Source organism: Cricetulus griseus (genome assembly GCF_003668045.3).
Source record: "Cricetulus griseus strain 17A/GY chromosome 1 unlocalized genomic scaffold, alternate assembly CriGri-PICRH-1.0 chr1_1, whole genome shotgun sequence".
NCBI classification, from domain to species: domain Eukaryota; kingdom Metazoa; phylum Chordata; class Mammalia; order Rodentia; family Cricetidae; genus Cricetulus; species Cricetulus griseus.
The window spans coordinates 83,177,318-83,200,831 of NW_023276807.1; the positions used below are offsets into that span (position 1 = coordinate 83,177,318).

A 23,514-nucleotide genomic window follows, 5' to 3' on the forward strand; every position below is an offset into this window, starting at 1 on the left:
GTGTCTGTGCTACTGGTGTTATGTTCAGGAAGAGGTCTCCTGTACCAATTTGTTCAAGGGTACTTCTCACTTTCTCTTCTAATAGGTTCAGTGTGGCTGGATTTATGTTGAGGTCTTTGACCCCTTTGGACTTAAGTTTTGTGCATGACGATACACATGGATCTATCTGCAGTCTTCTACATGCCAGCATCCAGTTATGCCAGAACCATTTGTTGAACATGCTTTCTTTTTTCCATTGTGTAATTTTTAGCTTCTTTGTAAAAAATCAGGTGTTCGTAGGTGTGTGGGTTAATATCAGGGTTTTCAGTTCGATTCCATTGGTCAACCAGTCTATTTTTGTGCCATTACCAAACTGTTTTCAGGACTATAGCTCTGTAATAGAGCTTAAAGTCAGGGATGGTGATGTCTCCGTAAGTTCCTTTATCGTGCAGGGTTGTTTTGGCTATCTTGAGTCTTTTGTTTCTCCATATAAAGTTGAGAATTATTTTTTCAAGGTCTGTGAAGAATTGTGCCGGTATTTTGATGGGGAATGCATTGAATCTGTAGATTGCTTTTGGCAAGATTGCCATTTTTACTGTGTTGATCCTACGTATCCAAGAGCATAAGAGATCTTTCCATTTTCTGGTATCTTCTTTAATTTCTTTCTTTAAAGACTCAAAGTTCTTGCTATACAGGTCTTTCACCTGTTTGGTTAGTGTTACCCCAAGGTATTATATGTTATGTGTGGCTATTGTAAAAGGTGATGTTTCTTTTATTTCTTTCTCAGCCCATTTATCATCTGAATATTGTAGGGCTACTGATTTTTTTGAGTTAATCTTGTATCATAACACTTTGCTAAAGCTGTTTATCAGCTGTAGGAGTTGCCTGGTATAGTTTTTTTGGGTCACTTATGTAAACTATCATATCATCTTCCAATAGTGAAAGTTTGATTTCTTCCTTTCCAGTATGTATCCCCTTGACCTCCTTTTGTTTTCTTATTGCTCTAGCTAGAATTTCAAGTACAACATTGAAGAGATATGGAGAGAGTGTATAGCCTTGTCTTGTTCCTGATTTTAGAGGAATCGTGTTGAGTTTGTCTCCATTTAGGTTGATATTGGCTGTTGGTTTACTGTATATTATTTTTATTATATTCAGGTATGTTCCTGTTATCCCTGATCTCTCCAAAACCTTTATCATGAAGGGGTGTTGGATTTTGTCAAAGGCTTTTTCAGCATCTAGTGAGATGATCATGTGGTTTTTCTTTTCCAGTTTGTTTATATAGTAGATTACATTGATAGATTTTCATATGTTGAACCAACCCTGCATCCCTGGGATGAAGCCTACTTGATCATGGTGGATGATTTCTCTGGTGTGTTCTTGGATTCGGTTTGCCAGTATTTTATTGAGTGTTTTTGCATCAGTGCTCATGAGGTTTATTGGTCTGTAGTTCTCTTTCTTAGTTGTGTCTTTGTGTGGCTTAGGTACCAAGGTAATTGTAGCCTGGTAAAAAAAGAGTTTGGCAATGAACCTTCTGCTTCTGTTGTGTGGAACAATTTGAGGAGTATTAGCTCTTCTTTGAATTTCTGGTAGAATAGTGCACTGAAACCATCTGGTTGTGGGCTTTTTTTTTGTTTGGGAGACTTTTGATAACTGCTTTTTTTTTTTTTTGGTTTTATTGTGACAGGGTTTCTCTGTGGCTTTGGAGGCTGTCCTGGAACTAGCTCTTGTAGACCAGGCTGGTATCAAACTCAAAGAGATCCACCTGCCTCTGCCTCCCGAGTGCTGGGATGAAAGGTGTGCACCATCACCACCGGGCACTTATCTGTTCTTGATTTAATTTTGGTAAGTGATACCTATCCAGAAAATTGTCCATTTCCTTTAAATTTTTGAATTTTGTGGAGTACAGGTTTTTAAAATATGACCTGAAGATTCTCTGGATTTCCTCAGTGTCTTTTGTTATGTCCCCCTTTTCATTTCTGATTTTGTTAATTTGCATGTTTACTCTCTGCTCTTTTGTTAGTTTGGATATAGGTTTGTCTATCTTGTTGATTTTTCCAAGAACCAACTCTTTGTTACATTAATTCTTTGTATTGTTTTCTTTGTTGATTTCTGCCCTCAGTTTGTTTGTTTCCTGGCATCTATGCCTCTGGAGTGACTTTGCTTCTATTTGTTCTAGAGCTTTCAATTGTGCTGTCAATTCTCTAATGTGACTACTCTCTAGTTTCCTCATGTGACCACTTAGTGCAATGAACTTTCCTCTTAGTACTGCGTTCAAAGTGTCTCATAAGTTTGGGTATGTTATGTCTTCATTTTCATTGAATTCTAGGAAGTCTTAATTTCTTCCTTGACCCTGGAATGGTGCAGTTGTGCATTGTTCAATTTCCATGAGTTTGTAGGTTTTCTGCAATTTGTGTTGTTGAATTCTAACTTTAGAGCATGGTGGTCTGATAAGATACAGGGGGTTATTCCATTTTTTTTTGTACCTGTTGAGGTTTGCTATGTTGCCAAGTATGTGGTCGATTTTAAAGAACTTCCATGTGGTATATTCTTTTGTGTTTGCATGGAATGTTCTACAGATGTCTGTTAATCCCAGTTGGGTCATAACTTCTGTTAGTTCCTTTGTCTCTTTGTTAAGTTTCTGTCTGGTGGTCCTGTCTAGTGGTGAGAGTGGGGTATTGAAGTCTCCCACTATAACTGTGTGAGGTCTTATTTGTGATTTGAGTTTTAGTAATGTTTTTTTATACGAATGTTAGTGCCTTTGTATTTGGGGCATAGAGGTTTAGAATTGAGACTTCTTCCTGATGAATTTTTCCTGTGATGAGTATGAAATGACCTTCTTCATCTCTTTTGATTGATTTTAGTTTGAAGTCTAACTTGTTAGATACTAGGATAGCTACACCAGCTTGTTTCTTGGGGCCATTTGATTGGAAAATCTTATCCCAACCCTTTACTCTGAGGCAATGTCTGTTTTTGATGTTGAGGGTGTGTTTCTTGTGTGCAGCAGAAGAATGGATTCTGTCTTCATATTCATTCTGTTAACCTGTGTCTTTTTATAGGTGAGTTTAGACCATTAATATTGAGGGAAATTAAGGACCATTGAGTGTTAATTCTTGTTTGTTTTTTATTTGTTGTTGGTGGTGGTATTGTGTGTGGATTTACCCCGCTTTTTCTTTTGGCTTTTGGTAAAGTGGGATTATCTATTGCCTATGTTTTTGTGAGTGTAGTTCACTTCCTTAGGTTGGAGTTTTCCTTCCAGTACTTCTGTAGGGCTTGATTAGTGGCTATGTATTATTTAAATCTGGTTTTGTCGTGGAATATCTTGTTTTCTCCATCTGCTGGGTATAGTAGTCTGGGCTGACATCTGTGGTCTCTTAGTGTTTGTAGAATTTCTATCCAGGACCTTCTGGCTTTCAGAGTTTCCATGGAGAATTCAGGTGAAATTCTGATAGGTTTGCCTTTATACATTACTTGGCCTTTTCCCTTTGCTGCTCTTAATATTCTTTCTTTATCCTGTATGTTTTGTGTTTTAATTATTATGTGATAAGGTTACTTTTGGTGGTCCACTCTATTTGGTGTTCTGTAGGCTTCTTGTACTTTCATTGGCATGTCTTTCTTTAGGTTGGGAAAGTTTTCTTCTATGATTTTGTTGAATATGTTTTCTGCACCTTTGAGTTGGTTTTCTTCACCTTCTTCTATACCTATTATTCTTAGGCTTGGCCTTTTCATGGTATCCCATATTTCCTGGATATTTTATGTTAGAGATTTGTTGGACTTAAGATTTTCTTTGGTCGATGGATCTATTTCTCCTAGTGAGATTCTCTCTTCCATCTATTGTGTTCTGTTGGTTATGCTTGCATCTGTAATTCCTGATTGTTTACCTATGTTTTCTAATTCCAGCATTCTCTCAGACTGTGTTTTTTTTTTAATTGTCTCTATTTCAGCTTTCAAACCTTGCACTGTTTGAACTGTTTCTTGAAATTTTTGATTTGTCTTTTCTTCTATTTCTTTGAAGGATTCTCTCATTTCCTCTCTTAGGGTCTCTATCATCTTCATGAAGTTGTTTTTAAAGGTTTCATCTGTGTTGGAATGTTCAGGTCTTGCTGTCGTAGAGTCCCTAGACTCTGGTGGCATCATACTGGCTTTTCTGTTGTTAAATGTGTTCTTATATTGTCTTCCCAGTGAGTGCAGGTGGGGTCTCTTCCTCTCCTGGTGTGTACGGGTCCAAGGTTCTCTTCAGGTGGGTGCAAGAGGGTCGGATACTCTGATGGGTCTCACAGTGGGTACAGGCAGGTCTGCGGCACTCCCTCTTCAGGTGGTTGGGAGCGGGACTAAGTGCACAGCAGTGTCAGCAGACTGGTTGCTTAGTCTGAAGGAGTCTAGTTGATCTGCCTGCAGTCACTTTCCTGGTATTATGGAAATAATGTATCATCCCTAAGGAGCTGGAGCCACGCTGCCAACCTCTGTCTCTCCCTTTTAGGTTGCACTGCTACTTAACATGACTTTGTTGAATAAAAGGGAAAAGAATTTCTCACTCCTTCGGTCCGCCCAGCTGGGTGGTAACCAGTGCTCCCCCTGTTGCCCACGGCTGGAATCTCCGGCAGGACTATTGGCGGCACTTGGTGTTTATGCCCTCTGAGCAGTCACTAAAATATTAACTGTTGCTTCTGGATGGTTCTTTTTCTGTATTAAAAATGTGTAAGTGGGATGGAGAGATGGCTCTGTGTATAAAGTGCTTGCTACACAAGCATGAAGACTGTGTTTGGATTCCCAGCACCCACATACAAAGCTGGATATGCTAGCACAGGCTTGTAACACCAAGGCTGGGGTTGGAGGATCCCTGAAGCTCTGTGGTGAGCCAATGCAGCCAGAACAGTGAGCTCCAGGTTCAGCAAACCTGTCTCAGAACACTTAGCTGGTGAGTGATAGGGGAAGATACCTGATCTCGCCCTCTGGCCTCCACACACACACACACATGCACATGGCGAAGTGCACCCACATATAATGTTCAAACATGTAGATCCCACACATACAAAGTCATTTTTAAATCCATAAGCTGCATGTATGCACACATATACCCACATACATCCACTGCACACACAACACACACACACACACACACACACACACACACACACACGCCATGGCACATGTGCTTGCAGACACCCACTTATATCAGTAAGCAATAAACAACTTTTAAAAAGTAAAAATGAAATAAAGGTCTTTTTAACCAACGTTGCATGGTTCTTAAGTGATGAACTGTTCAAACTGTGCAATTAATAATATTGATATTCAGCCTTTCCATACCTTCTTCTGTTGTCTAAAAATAAAGAAATTATACCTGCTTTTCAGTATAGTCCCTACCACACTATCATTTGAAGAGTATTCTTGGAAACAAGCCACATTTGGTTAAAACAAATTGTATCTGTCACTTAAAATAATTTTTTTTTCCTCCAGAGATAAAACCTGGGATGTACATGAGTATTTGAATAGTCTTTTTGAAGAATTAAAATCTTGGAGAGATGTATATTGGCGCTTGTGGGGAACGATCAACTGGCTGACTTGTTCAAGGTGTTACCAGGTGAGGTTTTAAGGAAAGTAGTAGCAAGAATAGTGGTCTGTTAGACATTGTTTACATCTGCCTTTATTTCTTTTGCCATTTTGTCCTTTCTTCCTCTTGTGTATATTTCTGAAATAATTCTTGCCAGACTTTGAGAAAAGCAACAGATTCTTTGTTATCTAATCCAGTTTTTCAGTATAAAATATACAGATATTTATTTATTTATTTATTTATTTATTTATTTATTTTGGTTTTTTGAGACAGGGTTTCTTTGTGTAGCTTTGGAGCCTATCCTGGCACTCACTCCGGAGACCAGGCTGGTCTCGAACTCACAGAGATCCGCCTGCCTCTCAAGTGCTGGGACTAAAGGCATGTACCACCAACACCCGGCAATATACAGAATTTTTATAGCTTTTATTTCCAGCCAAACTGTTTCTCCTTTGGGCCATAAATTTCCTTAGCGATTCAGAATCATTGGGCCTCTTGTTGTCTTGGTTTTTCAGACAGGTGTTACTTACCAAGCAGCCTGCTCTGGCCTGGAGCTTACGGTCTTCTGTCAGCTCCCTGGTGTTGCTATTGCGGGTTTGTGTGCAGGTGTGTGCACACAGGTGTACACCACCACACCTGCCTGCTTCCCTCCCTGTCCTCCAGTCCCAGGGCTCCAAAGTTGGATCTCAAACTATACCACTGAGCTGTATTTCCAGCCTTGTTCATGGTTTTGTTGTTGTTATTCATGGTTTTAATAATTTTAAATTTATAACAAAAGGACAAGTAGGTTAGTTCTTGAAGGCACATATGATGACTTTTTACAAAATCATAGTCATTCCTAATTAGTCTTATGTAAATCTAAGGTTTTTCACATCAAATCTCTCATGAATGCCCTTCCTTTAGATTTCTCTCTGACTTGATTTTCAGTGGAGGGAGGAAGAACAGGTCATCAAAACCATCAGAGTTTGGAATGTCAGACCATATGTAAGTCCTACTCACTGGGCTAACCCTGGGTTTATTGAGGTATATCTTATAGAGAGTACTAGTCATTCATTTTGTGAGGTTGATACAGTGACGTTACCACCATCAGAGCATAAACATTTTCATCATTGTTTGCCTGTGGTCCTTTTTAAATCAATTCCTTTTTAATAGTTGGCAGTCACTGCCAAAACTGTGTGTTGGATCTTAATGTGTCCTTTTCAGAGTGTCATTAGATAGAACCATACAGTGCTTAATTACTTGAGTGAACATTCTTTCACTCAATAAAATGAATTTGAAATTTCAACATGTTGTTGGATATAACCACTCTCCCCTTTTATTGCGAAGTAGCCTTCTGTCCTAAGAATTACACAGTATGTTAACCATTCACCAGCTGACCCACATTTGGAGCCATTGTGAAGACAATGGCTATAAATGTTCCCATACAGGTTTTCTTATAAGCATGGGTTTTTAGATCTCTTGAGTGACTACCTAGAATTAGAACTTCAGTATAATAATCTAAGTTAACATTTTCTAAATTTCCTGAGTCCTTTTGCATTCCTTTAGCTGTGTATGAGGATGCTAATTGTTCTATGACTTGATAACACATTTGGATATTTGTCATTGTTTTTAAATTAATTGTTAATTTTGTTTTTGCCTTTGAGTTTTTTATGAACTTACATGTGGATTTGGAGCCCATTTCATAACCATACCATGACAAGTTACTTTCTTTAATGACTGGAAGTTAGGGCACAGTTTTCATAAATACTGATACTAATTATCAAGAAAATAAAGGAATAAACAAGTAAGGTGAAATTATTTGATACTTTCACTGGAATTTTAAAAAAGTATTGGTTAGTTTTAAAATTAGGCATATACACTAAGATCAGTTTTACTCATCCAGATTTTTAGTAAGGCACTTTTGGTTTTGCTTTTTAGAAACTTCTTTGGAGTATTATAAGTATATGCTATAAAATTCATTATTATGTAACTAATCAATTTTTGTCAGAATCACTTACTATACACTATCCACTTTTAGTATATTCCCATCACCTCAGAAAGAACCTCATGCCCATCTGCTGCCACTCAATGTTCTTGCCTCAAATCCTGGCAAGTCCAACCTCTATTGGTGGACCTTTTCTGTACATTTCATATAATGAGATGTGCGATGTACAGTCTTCAGAAATGTATTTTTGAGACATATGTCATTGTGGGATAATTGATGATTTTTATATATCTCTTTTACCCAGGCCTTTCTCTGTATTGAATTCTCACATTGTCAGTATCACTCAGAAGTGGTAGTTTATTCCACCACAATAAGTTCACTGAGCACTGTGGGCACTGGAATTTATCCCTGCTGTAACCAGAAGGTTCTTCGATTTGATCCCACTCAGCTCACAAAGGTAAGATTTTTGTTTTAATCTTTGATTAAACGTTGAAAGTCTCATATATCTGTATAATATATATTGATAATACCCATCCACCACTGTCTCCCTCCGGCTCCACCTATGCTCCCATCCCATCTCCCTCCCACCTTCATGACTTTTATTGTTATTAATAATCCTCTGCATCCAGTTATTTCTGCCAGAGGAACTAGAGGTAAGCTTTGAATATTCCCTTTTATAGTTCAGGCACCCCCAACATTTTTATGTAAAATCTTTTTCTTTTTAAGTGTAACTACATCAACATTAAAAAAAAAAAACAACTTCAGAGAGTACATACAGAAGTGAAGAAAAATAGCAGTCCCTCTCCTCAACACTCCCAGCTTCTTAGTAACAATGGTAAACAGTTCGCTTTCAGATCTTTTTTTATTTAATCACTTTAACAATTTCACACATGTATAATATATCTGACTACACTCACTTCTGCAAATTCTCTTTCCTTCTGTTCTCTCTACTGCCTCCCAACCCTTCCTGCCAGGAGGTCCCCAGCCCACTTTTATGTCTTTTTGTGTTGTTTTTGTGTGTAACACACAGGATATAACCAGGCTCATTCACATAGGCTTTGGTTTGAAACTGTCTACTAGAGCATGGATAAGTCACGAGTAACTAAAGACATCACTAAAGACAATGACTTCCTCTTATCTAGCTGCCCACAACTGCCATTAGCTCCGCTGGGTAGGGTCAGGCCCCATTAGTCCCTCACCATCTATGACTGAATAGTTATAGCACAAGTTTAGTCTTTGTGCCAGCCCTGTTGTGAGTTCATGAGTACCATGGCCAAGTCAGACTCACAGGATTTCCCTCACTATCATCCAGCTCTTACATTCTTTTTGTCTCCTCTTCCATAATGTTCACTGAGCCTTAAAAGACAGTTTACGTTTACTGCTCTAGAGTTGTCTGGACCTGAGAGAGTGGAGCCTAAAAGTGAGGCAAACTATTCTCAAGCAATAGTCAACTTTATTCGCAGCATCAGACAATTTATACCATGAGGGTTAAGAGAGGTTACCTGAGTAAAGTTCTCATGAGTTGAAGCTGTACATAATCACAAGGGCAAGCTGCACGTGGCAAACACATGTTTTTCCATAGGGGAGTATAAACAAATAACAATAGCCAGTTGTAATGAATAATCTAAAGAACACTGACTCCTATCTGCTACACCTGGTAGGGGCATGAAACCACATTCCAAGAACAATTCCATGATTTTGAAGAAAGTGAGGCCACAGAAACAGAAGAAACATTGACAAATTCATTTTAAGGTCACAGTCATCCCGATACCCAAACCACTTAAATATTGAACAAAGAAAGAGAATTTCGGAGCAGTTTCCCTCATTGGTGTAAAAAATACTCAATAAAATACTCTCTAACAGAGTCCAAAAACACAGCAAAAACATCATCCACTGTGATCAGGGTTAATGACTTTATAGACTTTTTGTTGTAATCCAACTATTATAATCCATGGTGATCTGATAGGATGCAGGGGTCATTTCATGTTTCTTATATCTGTTGAGACTTGCTTTGTAACCACGTATGTGGTCAATTTTAGAGAATGTTCCATGAGGTACTAAGAAGAAAGTATATTCTTTTGTGTTGTGGTGAAATGTTCTATAGATATGTTAGGTTCATTTGGTTCATAACATATTAGTTCCAGTATTTCTATTTAGTTTTTGTCCTAAGTATCTGTTCATTGGTGAGAGTAGGGTATTGAAGTTCCCCACTCTTGATGTGTGAAGATCAGTGTGTGATTTAAGCTTTAGTAGAGTTTCTTTTACAAACATGGGTGCCATTGTATTTGGGGCATAGATGTTTTGAATTGAAAAATCATCTTGTTTTATTTTTTCCTGTGATGAGTATGAAGTGTCCTTCTCCGTCTCTTTTGATTAACTTTGGTTTGAAGTCTATTTTAAATGTTAGGTATTAGAATAGCTACACCAGCTTGCTTCTTGGGTTCATTTACTTGGAAATTTTTTTTTCCCAACCATTTACTCTGAGGTAATGTCTGTCTTTGATGTTGAGGTATGTTTCTTGTAAGCAGCAGAAGGATGGACCCTGTTTTCATAATCATTCTATTCATTTTATTTTACCCTGTGTCTTTTTATTGGGGAATTGAATCTCTCTGGGCAGCTAAGTCTTCATAGAGAGACCCTTTCTCAAAAAATAAATAAATAAAAAGAGATATAGTCATACAATGCAATACTATACATTAAAGCAAATATTACAGTTACATGTGGCTGCATGATTTACTTATAAAAATATAATGTTAAAGAAAACAAGGCAAAACTAAACTAGTGTTTAGGCATATACCAGCAAGAGACGAAAGGACAGAAAAAAGAAGAAATAGCTGTCAGCATTGGAATACAGGACAGAGGGGTTGTCCTGTGAGAGGAAGGGGGCAGTACGTAAAAAGGAACGGAAGCAGGAAGGTCTACTGAAATATTGTTTCCTTTTTTTAAATGATTACATTTGGGAGGACACATATGCCACAGATTATGTGTGGACATCAGAGGACAACTTGGAGGAGTGGGTTCTCTCCTTCTACCATTTGAGTTCCTGGGGTCAAAGTCAGGGGCCAGGCAATGGCTTGAGCAATCTCTCCACCCCATGGTTTTGTTTTGTTTTGTTTTGTTTTTTAAGATTTTGATTATATGAATGTGTGTCTGTTTAGGCATGTACATGTGAGTGCAGATGCCCACAGAAGCCAGGTATTGGATCACCTGGAGCTGGAGTTCTAGGTGGTCATTAACTACCTGATGTGGGTGCTGGTAATTGAACTCTGTTCCTCTGCAAGGGCAGCACATGCCTTAACTACCCAGCCATATCTGTAGCTCCCCAGTGTTTTTTAATGTAATCGGTGATCATCTCAAGTGTTTGTTCAGATGTACATATATGTTTCAATTTATTTATTTATTTATTTATTTATTTATTTATTTATTATTTAAGTGAGATATGATTATTTGACTGAAGATAAATATGATTTGTAAAATATTTTTCATTCTTGAGAATTTAATACAGCTATAAAATGAAATATGATCATATCAACCTTCATTTCTCCCCTCTTCCCGTATGCCCACAACATGTTCCCCCCCTAAGTTCATGTTTTCTCTTTCTCTTTCTGATAAACCTCTAAGTTCAGCTAGTGCTGTCCATATGTGCATGTATAGCCATGCACTGGAGCACAGGACTACTCCAAGATGAATGATTCTTCCTCCCCTAGTACTTATCAGCTGCCAGGAGCTCCTCAGTAAGGGGTGGAGCCTAAGTTCATCTAACTTATCTGTGCCACAATTCAGACTGACTTGATCTTACACATTGTCTTAGTCAGTGTTCTATTGCTGTAAAGAGATACCATGACCACAGCATAAAAGAAAGCATTTAGCTGGACTTGGAGACAGTTTCAGTGTTTTAGTCTATTGTCATCATGGCAGGGAGCATGGTGGCATACAGGCAGACATGGTGCTAGAGAATTAGCTGGGAATTTTACATCTGCATCTGTAGGCAACAGAAGGGGAGACTGCCACACTAGGCCTAGCTTGCGCAAATGAAACCTCAAAGCCCACCCCAGTGACACAATTCCTCCAACAAGGCCATACCTCCTAATCCTCTCAAGTAGTACCACTTCTTGATGAATAAGCATTCAAACATATGAGCCTGTGGGTCTTTCTCATTCACACCACCACAACCAGGTAACCATATCTATTGTGAGTTCATGAGTGTAATACCCATGCCATGCCCAGAAGACAGCATGTCACAGCACATCTTCCTGTCTTACACTCTCCTGTTCTTTGATGTTCTGTTGAGCTTTGGTGTGTATGGCATGTTAACATAGGCATCCCATTTATGGCTGAGAACTATATCTCTGTTGTTGTTGTTAATTTATTTTTTACATTCTAATTCCAGTTCCCCCTCCCTCCTCTCCTCCTGCTCCCCCCACTCCCTCCCCTCCCATCCACTCCATGGAGAGGGTCTACTATCTGTTCCATCATCTCATTGAGGCAAGACCAAGGCACCTCTCCACCCCCACTCCCCTGTGTCTAGGCTGAGCAAGGTACCTCTCCATGTAGAATGGGCTCCAATAAGTCAGTTTGTGCATTAGTGTTAGATCTTGGACCCACTGCCAGTGGCTTCATATGTTGTCCCAGTCACACTATTGTCACCTATATTAAGGGAGTCTAGTTTGGTCTTATGCAGGTCCCCCCTTTGTCAGACCTGAGTCAGTGATCTCTCACTAGCTCAGGTCAGCTGATTCTGTGGGTTTCCCCATCATGGTCTTGACTCCTTTGTTCATATTTTTGCTCCTCCCTCACTTCGATCGTACTCTAGGAGCTTGGTCCATTGGTTAGTTGTGGATTTCTGCATCTGCTTCCATCTGTTTCTGGAAGAGGGTTCAAGCTTCTCTGAGATTATGGATTGTAGGCTGGGTATCTTTTGCTTTATGTATGGTATCCATTTATGAGTGAGTACATATTATATTTGTCTTTCTGGGTCTGGGTTGCCTCACTTAGTATGTTTTTTTCTAGTTCTGTCCATTTGCCTGTGAATTTTAGGATGTCATTGTTTTTTACTGCTGAGTAGTACTCTCTAGGGAGAAATTCTGTTTAGAGGTACTGCTGACCACACCCACGCCTGCTTGGGCGTGGTCAGTGTGCTGTTGCAAGGGTTTAAGTAAGAGGGAGGTGCACACACGGCTCTCTCTTTTCTCTCTACCACCTGGCTGAGCGGACTAGGAGGCATTTTGTGCAGACCTAGTCACTGGCTACCTTGATACTTCATGAGTACTTTCATAATAAACTGTTATCGATCAACTTCTGACTCCACATTGTGTTCGGCTTTAGCTGGCGTCAGGAGTGGGGTTGAATTTGAATCTACTGGTGGTACTCCATTGTGTAAATATACCACATTTTCTTTATCCATTCTTCAGTTGAGGGGCATCTGGGATGTTCCCAAGATCTGACTATTACAATAATGTTGCTATGAACATAGTTGAACAAATGTCTTTGTGGTGTGAATGTGCCTCCTTTGGGTATATGCCCAGCAGTGGTATTGCAGGGTCTTAAGGTAGGTTGAGCACTAATTTTCTGAGAAATCGCCCTACTGATTTCCACAGTGGCTGTACAAGTTTGCATTCCCACCAGCAATGGAGGAGTGTTCCTCTTTCTCCACATCTTCTACAGCATAAGCTGTCATTGGTAGAACTGCATCTCTTAAGATATTGTTTTTATATTGAACCTACCTCTAACAATTTCTCTTATGTCTGACAGGGCTGTAAAGTGAGGGACCACATGGTTATTCTTCATGATCAAGGAGAAAATGATGATTTGCTTTCTTGTCCAGCTACTAGAATACTGGACGATCTACACAAGCACAGAGATGTTATTGTTACACCTTTTTTAAAAGATGCAGTTAGGTGAGAAAAAAGAATACTCTTTTTTAGCTTTTTTGGGTAGTTGTTTCCATTTTATGATCCCCTCTCCCCAAGGGTTTCCCCATATCAGTAGTGCCAATCCTCCCATAGTACTATCTCAGAGAGTTGAACTTAAGGGCTTAGGGATATAGCTTGGTGGTCCACCTGCTATTTAACACGTACAAGGACCTGGTTTAATCCCAGCATTGTAGCATGTGTATGTCGGGGGAGGGGAGATATCTTAGTTGGGGTTTCTGTGTCTTCGATGAGACACCATGTCCAAAAGGAAGATGGGGAGAACAGGGTTTATTTGGCTTACACCTCCACATTGTAGCCCATTGATGAAGAAAGATAGGACAGGAACTCAAACCTGGAGGCAGGAGCTGATGTAGCGGCCCTGGAGGAGTGCAGCTTATTAGCTGGTTCTCCTTGGTTTTCACAGTTGCTTCCTTATAGAACCCAGGACCACCAGCCCAGCAGTGGCCCCACCCACGATGGATTCCCCCCCCACCCTACCCTAGTCAGTCACTCATTAAGAAAATGTCCTACAGGCTTGGCTGCAGCCTGATCTTATGGAGGCATTTTCTCATTGCAGCTCCCTTCTCAAATGACTGTAGCTTATGTTAAGTTGACATAAAAGTAGCCAGCATGGGGATGTGGAGGAGAGAGAACAGCCTCACTGATATTAGGGTGGTTTACACCAAGAACAGAATTATTTGACAGAACAAATAGAAAATAGGGGAAGTCCAAGGAGAAGAAAAATTAACAAAAAAAAATAAACTGGAATCTAAAAATGTTGAGGTGTTTTTTTTGTTTGTTTTTTCCAAGATGACAGTTTCTCAGTAGCTTTGGAGCCTGTCCTGGAACTCGATCTGTAGACTGGGTTGGCCTCAAACTTACAGAAATCTGTTTGCCTCTGCCTCCCGAGAGCTGGGATTAAAGGTGTTTACCACTACTGCCCGGGTGAAATATTGAGATTTTAAATCCAGTTTTTGAAAATTTTGAGTTCTTTCCCTACATTTCTTTCCCCCTTTTCCATCTTACACGATCATCAGACCTTGGGCGTTAAGCATGCTGAACAATCCTTCCACCACTGAGCTATCCCCAGTGCCAGATTAACACAAACAGGGAAGAAGTTGACAGCTGAGATCATCTTTCTATAACTTTGAACTCTTAAATTCAGTCATTTCTGCAATCACTTCTGTCGTCTTGTACCTGCAACAGGCTGTCAGTTGGGCTACAGGAATCTAAAAGAGGCTTTTTGGAGAGCAATATCAACACAGCAACCTTTTTACTGCCCACCAACTGGCAGATAGGAGTTTCTTTGTGTGGCAGTGTGCCTCCTATGGGATGATCTGCTAGAGTAATTACTAGACATTAAAAGTGTAAATATTTCCAGGAGTAGTAGGGCACACCTTTAATCCCAGCACTGGGAAGGCAGAGGAAGACGGTCTCTGAGTCTGAGGCCAGCCTGGTCTACAGAGGATAGTTCTAGGACACCCAAGACTACACAGAGAAACCCTGTCTCAAAAAAAGAGGGGGGAAAGTAAATATTGAAGTGATATCCTAATAGTCAAAAACTAAAGTTCTATTTTTGTAGTGATAAGGATCAGGACTGAGGCCACCTGTAAGAACTTGTATTTCTTAAGCTGTACAAACATCTGTAAAACAAGGTAGTCTTTGTGTGTACAAAAGAACCGTGTGTGCAGTGCCTAGGGGAGCAGAAAGGGTATCACATTCCCTTGGAGCTGGAGTGACAGTTGGCTGTGAGGCACAGGGTTGGTGCTGGGTACCAAACCAGGTTGCTCCACAAGAATAGCGAGTACTGAGGCAGCCCTCCAGCCCTCTTGTAAATTGTAAGAAATTGAATGTTTCTCTTTACAATGTCCTTTTCATTCAAGTGACTCTGGGCTTGGCTCCTGTGATGAAAAGGGCCTGGAATATGATATTTTGCTGGAACCAAATACACCATGGGGCCCCAAAACTGGGGAGCTCAATGCTGTGAGTAACTTTTCTACTTAATGCATATATAAAGCTACTGATGACATTTTTTCTTTGACAGGAACCTAGGCTATTTAAATCGAAATTGGATTGATTATCCAAACATAATATGATACTATGCTGAGTGAATAAAACTATAAAGAGTGATAAGTAATATATTATTTGACTTCAAAGAATGGATAACTGATAAAAATTTTAGAAAAAAAAAAACCTTATCTTTAGGCTTTCCATTGTGTATCTATACATATTTTATTGAGCATCCATTTGTTAGTGGACATCTACTCTTGATCTATTTCCTGACTTTTGTGAATAGTGTAACAATAAACATGAATATGTGAAAATATCTGTAATATGTTGAGGGTGCTGTCGTTGGGTCATGTGGCATTTCTAGTTTTAGTTTGTTGAGGACCCTCCATCCTGATTGCCATAGTGGCTTCACAAGTGTGAGCCCCTGCTAGCAGTAAATCAGATTTGCTTTCCCTGTATCATCACTGGCAGTTGCTGCCATTGCTTTTCTTGATGCTAGCCATCCTGGGAAGGGGGTTTTAAAGACTGTTTTAAATTATTTCAACCTGAAAATGAACCATACTTGTAGCCATGTGAAAATAAGAAGCTGCTGTGCAGGTTTGTTAACCTGTTGTTCCTCTGCCTTTCAGTTCTTGTCATTAAAAAACTGGACTCTGCAGTTGGTAAGTGAGCCTTTGGATTCAGTTTCTGTGGACTTCTTGCTTCCATATTGAAGTTTGATAATAAAATCTTAACATCTTATTTTACAAACTTTGGTTAAATGTTTGTCAGCCTTTCCAGTTTCCCACTTACTAAGAAAATTATGTCAATTAGTTAAGAAAAGACAGAGCCTGATGTGGTGATGAAGTCCCATCATTTGGGAAGCTGAGGCAAGATTCTCGTTACAAGACTTTAAGAAAATGTATATGTGTCACCAGTGTCAGGGTACCCTTAGAGGCCAGAAGAGGGTATCAGAACCCCTGGAGCTAGAGTTACCAGCAATTATGAGCCACCTGATCTGAACCCTGGAAACTGAACTGTAGTCCTCTGTAAGAACCAAGAGCAGATGTTCTTGAGCTATCTCTCCAGGCCCTGGTTAAAAGACTTTTTAAAGTCACCTTTAAATCATATTTAGGGACTTGTTAGATGACTCAATAGTTAGGGTGCTTGCCAGCAAGTCTCATGACCTGAGTTTAAGCCCTAGGATCCTAAAGGTGGAAGGAGAGAACAGACTCCTGCAAGTTTTCTTCTGACCTCTGCACATGCCCACACACTAAATAATTAAATAGACAAATGTGACTACATCACATTTATGATATTTAAAAAAGTCTAATAAGCTCTTTGTTGGGTATTTTGTTTTATTTTGTTTGGCCTCTCAGATAATTTTATATTGCCCAGGCTGGCCTGGGATTTGCCATGTAACTGAGAATAACTCTGAATTCCTGATCCTCCTGCCCCTGCTTTTCCAGTGCTGGGATCACTGGCATGTATAATTGGACTGTGTTTTGTTTGTTTGTTTGTTTTTGAGACATATTCTCCATGTATAGAACAGGCTAGCTTCAAATTTACCATACTTCTGCCTTGGCCTCCCAAGCGCTGATATTACCATACCCAGAATTGTATTAGTCCATTTTTTAAATATTTACTTTAATCTGTATATGTGTTTATGTGTGCACACACATGTGTGTGAGTACCCACAGAGGCCAGAGGCATTGTGGCACTCAGGTTATAGGTGTTTGTGAATCACCTGATGTGGGTGCTGGGAAGAGAAGTGCACACTCACAAGTGCTAGCCATCTCTCCAGTCCCATTGTATTAGTGTTACTTGACTCATCCAAGAAATGAAGCAAATGTGTTCATAGCAATTCATTCATGACATAGCAGTGTGGAATTGGTAATAGATATGTCTTCCTCTGCATTTAGAAACAGCAGTCATTATTTTCAGAGGAAGAAGAGTACACCACTGGATCTGAGGTCACTGAAGATGAAGTCGGTGATGAAGAAGAAGTGACCAAGAAACAAAGTAATGGCTTTTAAGTTAAAATCTATCCTCACTATTTATGGAGAGTTTTACTCTGAATCTTCCAATGTAAGGCGTGGGTAATTGGGGTTACATGTCTGTATCTAAGATTACACTGAGAAAAAGAAATGGAAAGGAAACTCCATGAAGATTCCCTAACCCAGGCTGGCCTAATAGCTCTCTCTTAATTATTAACCCATTTATATTAGTCTGTGAATCTCCATGTGGTCTTGGCTTACAGGTGATGCTCAAGGCTGTTGCTTTCTCGGCAGCTATATGGCATCTCTCTGGTGACTCATCCTCTGCATTCCTCTTCCCAGCATTCTCTTACTTTGGTAGCCTTCCCCCATACTTCCTGCCTGGCTACATCCTGCCTGTCCATTGACTGAAACAACCAATGAAACAACCAATAAGAGAAATATATTCACAGCATACAGAAAACAGATGATATCCCCCATCATATTTTGGTGGGTGGGGTATAAATGTCATGGTGCATGTGTGACAGTCTGAGGACAACTTCTATTAGTTGGTTCCTTCCTTCCACCATGTGCATACTGGATATTATTGAACTCATATCATTAGGCTTAGCAGCAAGCACCTTTACCCACTGAGCCATATCACCAACCCAAACTTTTTACATTTATTTATTATTGTTTGTTTTTCTGTTTTTTTGTGTGTGCTAAGACAATAGTATTAGTTTATCATTTTAATAGCTTTTAATATTATTTACTTTTGGTTATTCTGAGGTTTGTAACATGCATCTTTAATCCATTATACTCTATTTAAAGCCAAATAGTATGAGGAGGAATTACTTTAAATGTAAAAGCTTTAAAATAGTATAGTTCTGTGTACCTTTCCCCTCTCTGATGCTGTTAGCATAAGCATCAACACTGTTCTTCATGTTCATGGAAGATTGATTCCAGAACACCCACACTTCTTCAGATGCTCAAGTCCCATATTAAATGACATTATTCTATTTGTGTTTAACCTATATGGCTTTCTATATACTTTAAGTCATCTCTAGGTTACTTGTAAACAGTGTGACTAATTGTTATAGTAGATTATGTAGGGGATTTTTTTTTTTTGAGACAGGGTTTCTCTGTGGCTTTGGAGCCTATCCTGGAACTAGCTCTTGTAGACCAGGCTGGTCTCGAACTCATAGGTATCCACCTGCCTCTGCCTCCTGAGTGCTGGGATTAAAGGCTGGGGATTTTTTTTTTAAGTCTGTATCTTCAAAGCAGACAAAAATTTTAACTCTATTTTTTTAAACTACAGGTGGTTGAATCAATACATGTGAAAAAAAACATGGCTACACAGTGAGGCCCTGTGTCAAATATATACACATAGACTATTCTGTCATGTAATAAATAGAATAAGAGAAAAATAATCTTTTATGTTTGCCCATATACTGGCCATTTTCCTTCTCATATGCTTTAGCATCTGATGTTGGTTTTCATTCTGTAGGACTGCCTTTATTTCCTGTAGTGCAGGTCTGTAAGCAAGGAATTGCTTTCTTTTTATTTATCTAAAAAAAAAAAAATCTTACTTTTTTAAAAAAATAGTTTCGTCTGATGTGGGAATTTTGGTTACTGGATGTTTTCTCTTTCAACACTTGAAATCACTTTTTCCACAAAATTTGAGAAGCATAGACATTTTTTTCTTGAATTCATCCCATGGAATTCTACTTATACATATGTTAAATCTTTTGATGATGTTCCACAAATCTTGAGTTTTTTGTAGCTTTGATATTCTCTTTGTATTTATAGTTTTTTGTTTTTTCTCTGGGTTTTTTGTTGTTTTTGGTGGTGGGGGTGGGGGTGTGTTTTGCTTTTTTGAGCCAGGGTTTCTCTGTGTAGCCCTGGCTGTCCTGAAACTCACTCTGTAGACCAGACTAGCCACAAACTCACAGAGATCACCTGCCTCTGCCTCCTGAGTGCTGGAATTAAAGGTGTGAGCCACCACTGCCTGGCTTGGATTGGTAATTTCTAATGTTCTGTGTGTGTGGTCACTGATTCTTCTATTTCCCAATTTCTCCTGAGCTTTCTGCTTCCTATTTCACACATTGTGTTTACGAAAGAACATTTGTCTTTTAATTAGAGACTAACTAGCCATTTGGGGTAGTGCTGCCCATATTCAGGGTGGGTCTCCCCCCACCCCCAGGTCTCTTTAGAGGTGCTTTTATGGACACAGAGCTAGAGTTGTGTGTCCTAAGTGCCTCTGGGTCTGCGGCCAAGTTGACAAGGAAGAGTAACTGTCACAGCCAAGAATCTGAGCAGAGTTGTCATTAGACATCAGGGCTTATTGTTTCCTCACTTCAGATCCAAATCTGCCCTCTGATTCTAACCCAGCTGTCTGAAGCTTGAGGTATGTACAGTTCAGAGAGCTAATTCAGTCAAAGGCACAGAAACTCCCCTGTCTCACAAGCATAGGTAGCCTTTTAGGGTCTAGGATTTCTCACACTGGCCAAAAGTTTAAGGTTCAGCTAAGTATTTAGAGAGAGTTATACTCCTATTCCTTTATATTGGCAGCTTTCCTTTTTTTTTTTTTTGGTTTTTCTGAGACAGGGTTCCTCTGTGGCTTTGTAGGCTGTCCCTGGAACTAGCTCTTGTATACCAGGCTGGTCTCGAACTCACAGAGATCCGCCTGCCTCTGCCTCCCAAGTGCTGGGATTAAAGGCGTACGCCACCACCGCCCAGTTTTGGCAGCTTTTCTGTTGCTTTGCACTATGTCATTTCCTTTCTGGGGTTGGTCAGGGTTAGTTTCTCCCCTGTGGGAATAGTCCTTTGGTCTAGAGGACCTCAAATTAACAGTTCTTACCTCAACAAGTTTTCACGTATAAATTGCCTAACTCTGTACCTAGCTTTAATTATTCTCCAGTACTAGCAGATAGTTTTGATAAGATTTTTATTGTATTGGTATCACTTAACTTAAAAGGAATTGTCCACACCCGTCCTCTGCCATTACCATATATCCTATTATGTCTTCTAGAAAATTATAATTCTTGATCTGTATTATTGATTTTACTGCTTCCTACAGTAGTATCTTCAAGCTCATCATATATGCATCATATCTTACACGTTTCCCATGCACAGTTGTGACAAAGTTTCTCTTAGAAAATGTCAGAGCAAACTTGGGATAATACCCAAAGAACTGTGGGAGAGTTGCCCAGTACATCCTTCTTGCCTTTATCCTTTGTCTTTGGAGTCTAGTTCTCCCCCTTTTCTTGCCCTATCCAGATTCCACCTTACTCTTGGCCAGAACAGACTCAGGATATTGACTTAAGAAGGCCACCATCCAGAATATAATTTGTCCCAGCCCTGCTTCCCAAGATCATTCCTGCCTTGTAGCCTTCCTGAACAAATTCATTTTGAAGCTTTTGCACATGTATTGATGCTCTGTCTCTGTCCCTTATTCTCAAATTGCATTTTCTTCTCGGTGATAGTCATTTTTTTTCTTAAAAATAGAATTGTTGGTTAAACGTTGTTTCATTTAGATGTATCAGTGACATTGGTGGGGGTATGGAACTCATGTTCCTAATATTGTCCTTTATTAGGGAAAAAGGAAAAGCCAAAGAAGTTTACTAAGCAACCCAAAAAGCAGCTGTCTTCACCCTGTTCTCAAAAGAAAGAAAAGGCACCGGAGAAGGTAACTGAATGACCTGATACAGTTTTAAAGTTCACTTAAGAAGTAGACAAGCTACAAATCCAAATAGAGTAATGAATAACATGGGGATGCTAGTAATGTAAATGAATGAAGATCTAGAAGATATAGGGACCATTGGAAGATGCAAAACAATGCATGGCTTATTTTGCCATGCCATTTTACAGGAGTATGCCATCCCTCCTGTAAAGAGATAGGATGTACACAGATTTTCTTCCATGTGCATAAACCCTCCATGTAGAGCTGCACACACAATTGGTTTTCAGATTAATTGCTCCTTTTAATTGACCCTTTTCATTACATATGCTATTCAGATTTGTTAATTTTAACCAGTAGTACATATTTATAAACAGTAAATAGACTTTCAAAATTGAGTTATATTCTGTAAAATATAACTAACCTAAAAATTTGCTTTTATTTTCCTGTGCCATAGAAGAGATAAAATTCCAGAACTGAAAGAATAGTAGTAGCTGTAGGTAATTAAAAAGAATCTCTGAATTCCAAAACTGAATGAAAGGCTAGTTCTAAGATTAGATCCCTAGTTACATTGGATGGATTGCACATTCATCTTAGTTAATTAAGAACTACAGATGTATGGATGGGTTGATTTTTTAAGATTGCATAGGCTTAAGTTCCAAGTTCAAGTCTATTTTTTCTCTTTGTCAAAGTTTCTTAACCTCTCTGAACCTGTTTTACTATGAAAGTCATATAGTGCTTGTTTCACTCTCATAGACCTTGTTGGTGTAAAACGTATTTGTTTTTATTTATTTATTAAGACAAGATCTTACTATGAACCCTAGCTCACCTGAAACTCACTATGTTGGCCAGGCTGGCCTTCATCTCATGGGGCCCTGTGCCCCTGATGGGAATAAAGGTTGGGCACCACCACTCCCAGCTGTTGCTACAAGGCTTAAATGGGATACCAGTTTTAGATGCTCTTGGTGTAGTATCTTGTACTCAATAAATGTAAATTATCCTTCTAATTAGTGAAAACACTAGTCAGTAAATATGTTCTAACTAGATATTAATGTTGTCTTCTTTATCTTTTAGTCAACTTCTAGAGATATGTCTCCTTTCGTGTGAGTATTTGTTCCTTGATCCGATTGGAAAGCCATTCTTTGGTTGGCTCTTGGTTTTGTGACAGGATCTGTATGGGAAGTGTGCTCTTAAAACAGCATCAATGCTTGTTTTTGTTCAATTTATTCAATAGTGTGAGCGTGCAGAAGAATAAGTGGGATGCCTCAAGATCCTTGAGATTCAACCAGGATGCGCAAAGAGAAGATGGTAAATCTTATTATCTGGGTAACATACAAGTTAGGTATAAGTAACAGTGTTTTTATTACCATGTATTTATCTGGGGGTGGCAAGTGCAGGTGAGTGCAGGTACTGTTAGAGGCCAGAAGAGGGTGTCTTTTGGGGCTGGAGTTACAGGTAGTTGTGAGCTGCCTGATACGGGCTTGATATGGGTGCTGGGAACCAAACTTGGTTCCTCTTGGAGAAGAGTTTGTACTCTTAACCACTCAACCATTTCTCTGGCCCTAAGAACTGTTCTTTATAAAGTATGCTCAAGAGTTGTAAAGGCTCCAGAATAAGAACACACATGTGCGCGTTCTCTTGGCACCAAGCAGAGTTTCATCATGAGTTCATGCAGTGGGCAGTGTATTGTTTATGCACAGGGCTCTTGGACTTGTTTTTATGTAATATTTTACTGTAAAAATGACTAAATGTATTTTAGACTGTGTTTTAACCTTGTGTTCTTACAACAAAATACTCAAAGTTGAGTATTTTATAAAGAAAAGAAGTTTATTTAACTTACAGTTTTGCAGTAGCAGTAAGTATATCCTTGGCTCTGGTGAAAGCCTTCTGGCTACAGTACCAGCATGGTGAATGGCATTATAGGGAGCATGTTTAGGAGGAAAGGCGTCACATGTCAAAAAAAGGAAGCAAAAGAGGTTATTTTTGTGTCAACTTAGCCTTACAGGAATTAAACAGGGTCACACCAGACCCCAGCTCTTAAAGGTTCCAGCACCACAGTAGGGGTCAGCCTTGTACCACACAATCCTTTGGGGGACATGCTCAACCACATCCAGGAATCTGAAAGGCAATACAGCTGTCTACATAGTAGCCATTTGCTAATGCTACCTTAAATTCTTCACAGATATGTAGAAGTATTACCTGAAATAAATAAAGATATTTTCATATACCTTTGTTGATTAGTCTTTCTAGAAAAATGAAAACTATGTTATTTTCATGAAAAGTAATGCTCTTATTTTTTTACCTTCAGATCAGCGGCGGATGTCTGAAATTACAGGGCATCTAATAAAGATGAGATTGGGTGATCTGGACCGAGTCAAGTCAAAGGAATCAAAAGAAGTAAGAATTATTTACCAGTGTGCTATACTTAAGTAAAATTTTCCTTTCTAGTTTTATTTCATCATGAAAAATAGTTAACTGTAATCTTAGTGTTTCTATTGCTGTGAAGAGAC

At 39.2% G+C, this 23,514-nt stretch overlaps 1 protein-coding gene across 10 annotated transcripts in view; it reads left to right on the top strand.

The window, feature by feature from the left end:
- The window catches only part of Kiaa1841 (KIAA1841 ortholog), a 61,380-nt gene that overhangs the window by 24,345 nt on the left and 13,521 nt on the right, over positions 1-23,514 (top strand). For 9 of the 10 annotated variants that reach the window (XM_027388011.2, XM_027388008.2, XM_027388007.2 and 6 more), the window contains 11 exons: positions 5,434-5,557; positions 6,452-6,508; positions 7,753-7,905; positions 13,200-13,345; positions 15,244-15,343; positions 16,000-16,032; positions 17,272-17,371; positions 20,922-21,013; positions 22,079-22,107; positions 22,239-22,312; positions 23,313-23,401. In XM_027388011.2, the coding sequence (XP_027243812.1) occupies positions 5,434-5,557; positions 6,452-6,508; positions 7,753-7,905; positions 13,200-13,345; positions 15,244-15,343; positions 16,000-16,032; positions 17,272-17,371; positions 20,922-21,013; positions 22,079-22,107; positions 22,239-22,312; positions 23,313-23,401 (997 nt within the window). The remainder of the gene's footprint in view (positions 1-5,433; positions 5,558-6,451; positions 6,509-7,752; positions 7,906-13,199; positions 13,346-15,243; positions 15,344-15,999; positions 16,033-17,271; positions 17,372-20,921; positions 21,014-22,078; positions 22,108-22,238; positions 22,313-23,312; positions 23,402-23,514) is intronic. The other variant, XM_027388012.2, reaches the window with a different exon arrangement.